This window comes from Monodelphis domestica, chromosome 6 (assembly GCF_027887165.1).
Source record: "Monodelphis domestica isolate mMonDom1 chromosome 6, mMonDom1.pri, whole genome shotgun sequence".
NCBI lineage: Eukaryota > Metazoa > Chordata > Mammalia > Didelphimorphia > Didelphidae > Monodelphis > Monodelphis domestica.
The window spans coordinates 262,025,855-262,038,165 of record NC_077232.1 but is presented as its reverse complement, the minus strand read 5'-3'; the positions used below and the strand labels follow the sequence as shown (position 1 = coordinate 262,038,165).

At 36.9% G+C, this 12,311-nt stretch overlaps 1 protein-coding gene across 6 annotated transcripts in view; it reads right to left on the bottom strand.

Annotated features, from left to right (window-relative positions):
- PPP3CA (protein phosphatase 3 catalytic subunit alpha) overlaps positions 1 to 12,311 on the bottom strand; it is a 418,815-nt gene continuing 406,504 nt past the window's right edge. For 4 of the 6 annotated variants that reach the window (XM_056803150.1, XM_056803149.1, XM_016423040.2 and 1 more), the window contains 3 exons: positions 8,400 to 8,497; positions 5,140 to 5,169; positions 1 to 2,081 (listed from right to left, as the gene is read on the bottom strand). In XM_056803150.1, the coding sequence (XP_056659128.1) occupies positions 1,885 to 2,081; positions 5,140 to 5,169; positions 8,400 to 8,497 (325 nt within the window). In that variant the 3' untranslated portion in view covers positions 1 to 1,884. The remainder of the gene's footprint in view (positions 2,082 to 5,139; positions 5,170 to 8,399; positions 8,498 to 12,311) is intronic. The other 2 variants (XM_056803152.1, XM_056803151.1) reach the window with 1 other exon arrangement.

The window sequence follows — 12,311 nt, the reverse complement described above, 5'->3', positions numbered from 1 at the left end:
TTTAAGTTCATGCACATTTTTATTGAGTAGTAATATAAAATGCTTTTCTCATTGTTACAAGTGCATGCTTTGATTGCCAACATTTCAGAAGTCAAATTACAAAGGCAAGGCTTTAGGCTGTAGTGAATTACTTGGGCACTTATACATTTGTTAAAAAATATCAATGGACTGTTTTGTTGTTGTTTTCAGAATGAACCAGTTGTAACCCATTAACTGATATACAAAGGGAAAAAAGTGAAAAAATTACACATTTTGTGGCACGTGACAGAACAGAACAAAATGACTAAACCATTATGACATTAACAGTTACCATGCATTTAGTTTCACATGTAACTACAAACTTATTTAAATTTCACAAGGTTTGCTAAACATGCTAACCATCTATATGTGCACTGACAAGCTTATGTTAAAAACTTTTAAGAATACTCTCCCCTTTAGATTTTTCAAAGCTTTTTTTGATTACAAAATTTCAAAGGCATTAAGCATTTTTTAGAGAATATAAAGTACGCCAGTATACATACATTTCCAGTATAAGTCAGACCACTAAGCGCATTACAGTCCCATACAGGCCTATATAGCCATTTTTTTTCTTAAAAAACATGCATAGGCAGATTTTTACAGAATAAAGATGCTTTGCACTGCACTTAATATGGTGTCTTGTTCACTATACTTAAAAATGCACCACTCATAAATATTTAAATTCAGCAAGCCACAACCAAGATTTGATTTACCAAAAAAAAAAACAGAAACAAAAAAAACCCCTAAATATAAACAGCAAAAAAAGATAGATGTAATTATTCCAGTTTTTTTTTTTAAACTTAAAGGGAAAAAAAGATATTCATTGCCAAATGAGTAAGATAAATGTAATATTGAAAGAAGGGCATTCAAGCACACTAAAGAAACCTGAGGTAAGCATAATCTGTACAAAATTAAACTGTCCTTTTTTTTTGGCATTTTTAACAAATTTGCAACATTCTTTTTTTTCCTTTTTTTTTTAAGACTGCCTAATTCAGTTTATAGCCATTGTCTGACAAGAGTAGCAAAACATTATCAATAAATAGTCCTTATTTAGTTTGTACATCATTTTGTTAAAAATGTTTGATGTCATCCATTTTTAGTGCTGCAGCACTGTAAACGTACAACAGAAATAAGAAATTAGACAAAGTTTTCACATCCAGTAACATAAGAAGAGGCCTTTCAGTAACCTAGCTAGGAGTTCCCAATGTGATAGGAAAACATGTTCATTCCCCTTATTCTGCAATTTGCACCACCCTTAGCATTCTTTTGTTTGCTTTTCTGTAAGCATTTTTTAAGAAAAGGCCTGTCCCAAGGAGGTGTTTTACCCCCACCCCACATCCACCAAAACATAGTTTACTATCTCTTTTCTAGCTGATATTGTAAACTGAATCCAACACCTGGCCCCCAGAGCAAGTAAGCTATAACCAGAGGCAAGACCACCCAACTGCTGATGTGCAGCAATCCCCATCATGCCCTGCAGCTCAAAAAAAAAAAGAAAGGAAGGAAGGAAGGGAGGAAGGGAGGAAGGAAGGAAGGAAGGAAGGAAGGAAGGAAGGAAGGAAGGAAGGAAGGAAGGAAGGAAGGAAGGAAGGAAGGAAGGAAGGAAGGAAGAAAAGAAGTAAGGAAGGAAGGAAAGAAGGAAGGAAGAAAGAAAGAAAGAAAGAAAGAAAGAAAGAAAGAAAGAAAGAAAGAAAGAAAGAAAGAAAGAAAGAAAGAAAGAAAGAAAGAAAGATAGGAAGGAAGGAAGGAAGGAAGGAAGGAAGGAAGGAAGGAAGGAAGGAAGGAAGGAAGGAAGGAAGGAAGGAAGGAAGGAAGGAAGGAAGGAAGGAAGGAAGGAAGGAAGGAAGAAATGTGAACGGGAAGTGGTCACTGAATATTGCTGCTATTACTGCCATTGCTGTCAGTGCCATTAGTCTCTGAAGAGATAGCCTTGTTGATGGAGTTAAGGTTGGCATCAGAGGGCATGGCATCTCTGCGAGGTGGCATCCTCTCATTAATTCGGTCTAAGCCTTTGGCTTCTTCGAAGCTAGTGATCTTATGTTGTGGTGAAAATCCTTTGATAGCTAAACAGAAGATCATTAAAAAAAAATAGAAGAGTTAGTCAGAGGAAAATGAAAGGACCCCACAACATAATCATATTACTTATCGATTGCTCAGTGAGGGAAGGATTCCTTTAGTGGAGAACAAAGTGACAGGACCTGAAGACGACACGACAGACTCCTTACCATACTGGGAGAAAACTTAAGGGTTTGAAAACAGCCAATGTCTCTTGCCAATCAAAGTGTCCTCTTGAGCAAGTCAAACAGTAAACATTTTTCGTGTCTTCATGAGTTCAGCTCAAAGAACTCTGGAGTGGACAGGTAAGTTATATTGGCCATCAGGAACGGTTCTTAAGACACAGCAATTGATCGTGCACATCATTTGGCATGGTGTGAAAGCTCCAAACTCGAAAGAAAATATTTCTCCTTTCTCCACCCCACCTCCCCTCTGTAGTACTGAAGTAGTGCCTATGAATGCAATGGTATTTCTCGTTCCATTAGAGAGAAAACTAAGCAAAAACTGGAAGAATCTAAAGTAGAGGCAAGGGAGAACTGGGAAAGAAATCACTCTTAGGTCTTCCCTTGCTGTCTTAAAATCCCAGAAAAAAATCTTGGCCCAACAGCCATAAGAATGAAACTACTCAGCTGTGTTTTACCTTCTTAACTTTGGTAAAATGTGGAAGGGGTGACAGAGTGAGAGGAAACCTCATAAAAATCGAGATCAATCAAATCAGTGAGTTGAAAAAAAAGAAGGAAAAAAAAAGCCTGCCCTTCAGCAGTGATGTGAACAGTCCAAACTGATGTCATCAGGCATCCATTACTGCCTGATTTGGAGGAGAGTAAAAACCCCAAAATGACCTATTTCTAAGAGGATTTCTAAATAAGGGTATTTTGAAAATGAAGTAAAACATAGGAGGAAATACTATTGACAGCTTTTAGCATAAATCTAAAGAAATGGATTTGGTTTTATCCAAATCAATTAGGTCTACTTCCCCTCATTCCCAATGTACATCAGATAAAGTATTTATACAAATATAACTGATAAATCATATAATAAGAACATCAACTTCAAAATATTTAATGGGGAGCCAGTGACGTCAGTTTGTTCTAAATCCTGTGAGGAACATGCCAGATAATCAAGAGCCAATCACCAATGCTGACTTGAGCTACGCTGTTCCATGAATCTCTTAAAGAAGAATTCTGGGTACCAGTATCCTACTCAAGTTGGACACGGGAGCAAGAAAAGCAACTCAGACTGACATTTTGCCAATTTTCTTCTTTCTATAGTACCCTTTCAGAAGAAAATATGAAAACACATATGTGTTTCAAAGTTCAATAGAGTAGATAGTACACATTATATATATTTTTTTAAACTGGGAAAGCATAATGGTGATTAGTCAATTGTGAGAGGAAGATGGGGAAATGAGAAAGACCAAGGCCCATAGCAAAGCTTCTCAATTCTTCTTTAATTTAGAAATAAATTGTATAAAAGCAAAGATGTCTATTGAGCCCCCGACTTGAAGCCTAAGCAAATTATTTAAGGATGGCATTAAGTGGATCTACTCTTTTGCTAAACTACTATGAATTCTTTAGTACTTTTTTATGAAAAAAAAGACAAACTTCCATAGAAAATATAACTTATCCAATACTTTTGTTTCTTAAAATTGTAAGAATGGAACCCTTGAATTATACTGGCCACCCAACATTTGTGGCAGTTAAAGATAAAACTTGAAAAAGGTTTAGTCCAGGAATGGGGCTCCATATTCAAGTTTTGGGTTCCAAGAGGGTTTAACATCTCTCCTAGTGATGAAGAATGTGCTCTGCTGTAGTTGCTGGTCAGACAATGAGTATTAGCAATTTACATTGGTAGTATACTTAACACGACACAGAGTCACAGAAACCACAGAAAACAGCCAAACTATTAACGAGAATGCACACTGCAGATTAGAATTTGCCATTAGGAATAGGTAATTCCCACATAAATAGCAGCTTACTGACTGCTATTTAAGATGCAGTTGTATTTTCTCTTACTATGCTATCATTTTTTTTCCCACTGTTTCAAAATCATTACCAAATTGGAAGTGTCTAGAATAACATTTTCACATCATACCAAGGGACTAATAACTACACAATTTGGGGGAAAAGAAAAAAAAAGTCATCTTGCAAGAACAAAATACAACTGAAGAATTTGGTTTAAAGGGGAACTTTAAAATTCTTCTCTTAAATTTCTTTATATTGTGTGAATATTGTTAAAATGTTAAAAAAAATATCCCTTAGTATTTAAAGAACACTAGAGTCAATCAAAGCAATGTGTCAAGGAGCAAACTTGGTTTTCCTAAATCTCCTGGAGGGGAGGATTTGTTTTTCTCACAGTATCTGGCTCAGAGCAGTGCAGCACACTGCAGCGAGTGGGCCCTCAATAAATGAACCTTGATTGATTTTCCTCTCTAATAAGCTTCTTTCACGGCAGCTGGACATCTTTGGTCTTTCTCTTAGAATTGGCTGGTGCTAATTGTTCTGCTACTACAACGATATCATAGGTGACCATTTGATATGACCAGCAGAAATAAAATTCAATGAAGCACCGTTCCAATGAGCTTTTTACTAGAATCTTCTGAAGTCTATGTTAAAATCTTTTCTCTCCTTTAAAGTGTCTGGCTGAAAAAAGTTGATTCAAAGGACCATGGTTCCACCCTAAGAATAAGGTTTTTCAGTTATGTGTGAGATCAGCATCTACTATTAGCTGCCATAATTCCCACCCCACATCAGTCATGCATTTTTTTCCTTTTCATGTGATGATATTCGGTAAAATGTACACAAATTAGAACATTAGAACTTTAAGGAAAAAAAAAAAACAAACAAACCATAGAAAGGACACTTTCCCCTTTAAAGCAAGAACATAATTGGTTAATACTGAGCCACAACTGTTAGCCCAACACCCACACACTCTGTACAAGCTACAGCAAAAAAGAGAGAAAGAAAGGAAGGAAAGAAGAAAGGAAGAAAGAAAGAAAGAAATGAATACACCCAGCAGAGCCCTTATCTGTTGCAGACACAACAGAAAGGGGACTGGCCAATTTACCTTCATCAGCCTCAATAGCCTCAACAGTAGCTGAAGAGAAGAAAGGGGGTGCAAAACGAATGAGAAAAATGAGCAGAGGATTTGTAATTCTAAGAACAAGTCAGTGAAGAGCAAAAGGAGCTAATAAACTGATGTTACTGTAAGGGCTGGAGTCTAGCACAGAAGACGACATAAAGAAGCTACAAAAACAAAATCATTTCATATTTGGGTTGATCTATGCAACTGAAATTGCTTTGGGATTTTGCTTGTTTGTTATGGTCCCAGAAAGATTTTCAAATCATTAACCTTTAAAAAAAGTTGTGAGAATTTTTTTTTCTTTAGGGGGGCAAGCTATTTTTTAAGGAAAAAAATATATTCCGCTAAAATGTACATCAGACCCACTAAGTTCATTGGGCAAAGTATTCAGTTTTTTAGTGGTAATAGATTAATTTATTTACATCTTTAAAACTGCCAAACAAAAGGCAGGGACCTAGAACCAGTGACCTAAAGCCACATCTACACACAAATTTCATAATAAATATTGGCAACTTCTGGTAGTAGAATATAGACTTAGGAGAAGGGGATAAAAAACACACAGAGAATTTACTATAGTTACTCAAAAACTTGTTTCCCCTGAGTTTTTGAACTCCCTCCCCTCCAAAAAAACCACACCCAAAAACCCTGAAAAAAAAATAAACATCTTACATAAAGTAGGGGAAAAATCATATTAACAGAATTTCTTGCTAGCTAGGAACATAACCATTTTTCTTTCCATTATTAGAAGAACATCATTGGAAAAACAATGTAAGGGAGATTAAAAATTAAGGGGCAGGGAAGATTATAGTATCATTTTTAGGAAATCCTATCTATTCTGTCAGGATCAGAATATTATCAGGAAGAACTTCAAGCTATAGCTGTAACTTTTGTACTGGGAAGGGCATAGGGGCCATTATCACATGTGTCTATTATTTATTCTATATACCTGACCTCCCATGCTAGGTGATATAAAAAAAGCAGCACAAAAAGAAAGAATAAAGATTCTCTACTTCCACCAAGTTTGAATATTAAAATTCTATCCCCAAGCTTTTATTTGGATTTTTTCCCTTCTGTCTTGGTTTGGAAACTATAACCACTTTCAAAGTGCCCACAAGAGTGGTCGGCTAGTACGTGATTAGCAAAGCTGCTTGTGCTTTGAATTTCTGTCAAGAAGCCCCACAGACCTTTCCTGAAAATCAAGGGATCTGAAGAAAATGAATCTTGAATTTGTGATCTGATTATGGCTTAAAATAAGAACTAAAAGGCTTTTATGCTCAAGACCAAAAAGCATTTTTTCCAAAATGTCTCTTTTGGTCATCCAAAAAAAAAAATGCAGCAAACCAATGGATTTAATGAAATGAACAAATTTAAAAGGAATGTAGTAACCTGGGAGAAAAATGAAGGCAAAATCTGGAAACAAAATAAAACAAAGAATTATAGTAACTTATGTTAAGTATGAAGATAAAAATTTGGAACTATACTCTAACTGTCACCTGGAAATAAGTTACTCTCCCATTCTCCTATGATGTGCCCTATGGAAATTAGTGGACCTATTTTCTGGTAATGTCTATGTTATTTCTTCAACTGTGTTTAACAGAAACTATGTAGGTTTCAGTGAATTTGGTAGCTGTGCACTTTGTGCAAATTAATGATGCGTGTACAGTAATGTTCTACTGAGCAAGTATATTTCAGTGTGAGAGGTTTTGTGGGTCTTATAACAACATTAGAATAATTCTTTTCAGCAATAAATTAGAGGGTAATTTGCTGCTATAATACTATGTATTTTTCCTCCATGCATTAACAGTTTTTATCTTTGAACAGGAGAATAACTGCATTGCCTTAAGGCCAAATTCACACATAAATCAAGAGGAATTGGGCAATAAAGCAGAACTAGTGTACCAATCTCCTACCCCTGCAGAGCTGAGACATGATCCTTGGGACCTCCACAGCCTTACTTGACTTGCTAAGTAATGCTAGGGTATTCCCTCTAGGATAATCTTCCGTTTATCCTGGGACTGTCTTGCTTGTACATATTTGTTTGTGTGTTGTTTCCCCCATTAGTCTGACTACCTTGAGAGCAGTGTCTTTTGCTTTTCTTTGGATCCCCAGCCCTTAGCACAGTGCTTATGCAATACAGCAAGTGCTTAATAATGTACGATGACTTGACAAAGTTGAACATTACATTTTGCTCAGCTCACATATCACTAAAAATATTAACCATCAAAGTACCTGTATTTTGTTGATTAAAAAAGGCAGAAATTGAAAAAGAAAAAAAAATAGAGAGAGAAAGAGAACTCTAGGGAAGAAATAGGAAAATAATCAAGAGGCTGAGACTGAAGTACCTAAATAGCTTTTTCTTTTCCCCTCCTTTCCAGGTTCCAATTAATAGCAAAATAACAGAAATCATAACAAGCCTGTATTTCATGCATGGCAATAATAATTATTAATAACAATACAAATTCTAAATTGAAGATTCAAGAGTAAAACCACATATTCTCACCCAAGTACTGGGACCTAGAGGCAGTGCAAATGAGTATTATCATTGGCATGGGATTTACATCATAACTGGAAGTCAAAGAAATTCGGTTTTTTGTTAGTCTAATCCCTCAATAGTGTACTTGGCCACTGCCAACTTTTTTATTAAAATAGTCAAAATAATTTCCTTTTCATGGATACATTTAACCCAACTACACTCTGGAATGAATTTATATCCACAGCTTGGATGGGCCATTTTGACAGAACTGATAGATTAATTCGTCCAAAACATCAATCTAGGTAATAACAAAAAACAAAACCCTATATATAGGCTTTGCTTGGACAAATCAATTCATTGAAGATGAAGTTGTATAGACAGTAATGTCTATAAAAAAGTAACACTAGTAATAGTTTTATGGTCATTTGATACATAGGCCTGAATTTCTCCCTCCCCCCCCAAGCGTCAGCTGGAGGCAGAGTCTTTGGGGAGAGATAGTTAGATGCTGCCTAATACAGAATGCTAAACCGTGGCAGGCATCTGAGATGATGGCTCTCTGGGCATCAGGGATGAGCCGAGGACCAGGCGTAGAGGAAGGACTCTGGAGGAGGAGGAAGGGCTACGTGTTTGTCTTGGAGGATTTGAGAAATTCTTTTATGGAAAGTCATGGTGTTTTTTTTTTCCCTCAACCTTAAAAAAAAAAAAAATTGGCTCCTGCTGCTCCTGGGGGCAGGGTGACACACAGACAGATACACCAGCAGGGCCTCCTTACCGCTCTGCAGGGTTTGTTTTCCTCCAGAGAGCACCCCGCTGGGAAGCATCCCCGTGGGAGTCAAGCCTTTCAGTGTCAGCACACTCTCACTCTCTTCTCTGTAGGGGAACAAAGAAGACAAAACCATCACCTCTTCTTTCCCCCTCTTTTTTTCCTCCTCTCCACAGAGAAAGGACGAAGCTGGAGGAAGAAAACATGTGCATGGTGCTGACCTGCTCCTATCACACTAGAACTTAGCTGGCCTCATTGCAGACAAGGGTGCACGCCTTCTCACCGAGATCACAGGGCAGGGGCAAGAGCAGCAGTGGATGGGGGAATGCAGGGAGGTTTCCGTGTCAGTCAAGGAAGCAATCAGAGACGCACCTTACAGGGACTTTAATATGTCAAACTGAGGACTCTGCATTTTTCTTTTTCTATAGGTCATAAAAAACCACAAAAGATTTTTTTTTTAATCTGGTATGTGATAATGGCAGATATTGACTGACCACAGGTAGATTATTTTGGAAACTGTATGGAGGATGGATTGTTTTGGAGGAAAAAAAAATGGAAACTGGAAGTCTAATTGGAAGTCTGTTGCAACAGTCTATAAGAGAGGTGATAAAGGGACTGAACTAGGGTAAGGCCACATGACTGGGTGGAAACAAAAAAGAAGGAAAATATATTTCAGAGGTGAAATCAGCAAGACTCGGCATCTGATTGGATAAGATGTTGGGAAAGACATTATGTGTTGGGAAAGCCATCAAGAAGGATGAACTCACTGAAGGTGACTCAGACTGAGAATATGAATGGTCAAAGGAATGACAAAACCCATAACAGAAATTGAGAAGTCACTGGTTTAAGGGTGAAAGCATCAGGAACTGTTAGGCATGCCAGTTGAGTCTATGCCATGTTAGGGGTGGAGGTTGTAAGGAAACAGAGGAAAGTACCTGGGAGAGAAGATCGCAATCTAAGGAACACTGGGATTAAATGTGAAGGACCATCGATACATTTTTGTAGTCTAACTGAATTAAAACTCATTCCTGCATCATTCTCCAATTGAAGTGTTTTTAACTATTTAACAAGTGAACTTCCCATCTCAGTTTCCTCAATTGCAGAATGGGAACAATAATAATTATGCTACCTACTTAAAAGGTTGTTGAAGGAACGGTTTTAGTAAGCCTTAAAATGTTATGAATTGTGAACCTTTATTATCAGTGTTTGGGGTCTTCCAGGGACATCGAGCATTTAGGGGTGTGACATGTAGATAAGACAACATAGAGAGAAATGGGCTCAAAGCCAAAGAGACATGGGTTTGAGTGAACATCTAACATAGCTGAGCGACCAGGAGCACATGCCTCTTTCAGTTTATGGAACAGGAAAGGATTAGCCAATGGAGAAGAAAAGACTCAGATGCCAAACCTACTGCTTTCTTGATGTGAGAAAAAGTCTGGCCTCAAAATCAGAGTTCAAGCTTTTAGCAAAATTTGTGTGTATTCTGCCTCTAGCCTCTCCTGTCCTGTCCTTCCTCACAACAGTACTGAAAACTGATTATATAATTCATATATTCAAATATATACTCCCAACTTAAAAAACGTTTTTTCTTCAGGGGATTAAACTTAATTTACATTAATTAGGAACAGAGGGCTGCCTTAAGCAAAGAAGCTTGTCATCAACTTCAGAAAGACCATTTTTTCCTGGAGTCTTACAGGGTGTTTGAAAAATATTTTATAACAAAAGGATACTTTCCAACATTTTTCAATTGTTTATTTGGGTTTATGTTTTGGAGTTTGGGTTTTATAAGTGTAACACTTACAAAAAGGAACAATATGGGAAAAAATTACCTTGTGGCAACTGTTTTTTTTAAAAGGATGCTTTTCATACTCTGTTTTAAATATGATACATTAGACAGAAATTTTCTCAAACATTAGGTAGCCATTTTTCATTCTTCTCAAAGTTTTATTGGAATAGCATAGATAATGGCTCTCAAGTTACTGGTGCTATTGTTCATTTTCTCAAATTGTAGTTTAAAGAACCTGAGGGCTTTTTTTCTCTCTTTCTAAAATCCAGCACTTAGTATGCCTCAGAAGAGGGGAGAAATGGGCCCTGAGGTCTCCCCATTTATGGCTTGCAAAGGCTTCACCAATTGCCAGCTCTGCAGTCTAAGGCCTATGACAAATGAAATTAAAATGTAAAATGTCTCATTCCCCAAAAAGTCATCTTTTTAGCATTGGTAATTGAGCTTTTATTGTAGGAAGGACTTAAAGACATCAATTTAACTAGGAGAGCAAGGGACTTTTAGTAAAGATTTAAAGAATATTATACAAAGAAAAATGTATTTTTAATAATCTCTGTTGAAATAAGAGTGTTAAAACATTAAAAAAAAACTATTAAATTTCATTAAAGTTCATTAGGCAGGGGCTCTCGACCTATGGCTGAGGACATCATGGGGCCTTTCATCCATATGTGTCTGGGCAGCATACTAAAAAGCAGAGATATCACCTTGCTGATAAAGGTCCACACAGTGAAAGCTATGGCTTTTCCAGTTACAATGGATGGCAGAGAGAATTTAGGCAGTAAGGAAAGCTGAGCAGTGCACAATCAACCCTTTCAAATTATGACTCTGGAGAAGACTTTTGAGAATCTCTTGGACATCAAGTGAATACTTAAAGAAATGAGTTCAGATTAATCAGTCAAATACTGCAGATGAAACACTTTGGCCACATGATGAGAAGACAGGGACTCACTAGAAAAGTCCCCAGTGATGGGGAAGACTCAAGGCGTGCAGAAGATGAGATGGATACAGTGTCATGGAAATAATGAGCATGAACTTCGACAGACCTTGAGAGATCCTGGAGGACAGAAGGGCTTAGTGTGCTATGGTTCATAGGGCCATGAAGGGTTGGGCATGACTGAACGACTGAACAACTACAAGTCCTGAGCACTACCTTGATTTAGCTTCCATAAAATAGGCAGCCTGATATTCAGCATCATAAACATCTTCTGCAGACTGAATAAATGTCTTGTGAGCATGTGTTATTGCTTTCTACAAAGCAAGGAGGAGGATAGCTAATATTTATATGGAGCTTTAAGGTTTGTAAAACATTTTACAAATATTATTTTCCTACTTCCCTCATAACCACCCTGGGAGGTAGGGATTATGATTACTGGTCTTTTACAGGTAAAGAAATTGAAGCACCATCATTAAGGGACTTTCCCAGGGTCACACAGCTAATAAATGTCTAAGTCAAGATTCAGACTTAGAAGGTGTTCTATTGGTGTGTTTGGTAAAATAAAAATTCATTTAAAATATTACTGAATTCTTAGTAGTTTTTCTTGGTAATCATGCATTTCCTCAATTAACAAATACTAAAGGTATAACAACTGATAGCATCGTAGATAGAGTGGAAGGTAAGGGTTGTGTAGTCCTCTAAGATCTTAGTTCAAGTCCCACCTCTAAAACATATTGGGCTTTGCATCCTGGGTAAAACATGCATTATTTTATGACCCTGAGTCTCCAAGAAGATGCACATTGCATTGGTAAAGGGAGTTTTTTCAACTGGGAATTCCTTCTACCAATTTGTACCAAGAGGAGATGGACTCAATAGATTTCAACTTTAATGGCTTTGGGGGGGGGGGGAAGGGGGCTTGATTGCAAGCTGAAGCAGAATGAAATCACAAGTTTTGTCCCAATTCTTATAATTGTCCTAATCTGGGCTCTGTTAATTTTTTTTTTTGACACATAGCAGATGTTTAATAAATACTTATTCTCTTCTCACAAAGGTCTAGTGACAACATTGTTCACATTTCTGTAGATCTTTAAGGTTTACAAAACAAACTTTACAGATATGATTTCTACTTTACATATTATTCTGTTAAATTTTCACAATAGCTCTGTATCTGTTATTTTTTTTAATCCTTAAGAATGGTTGAGAA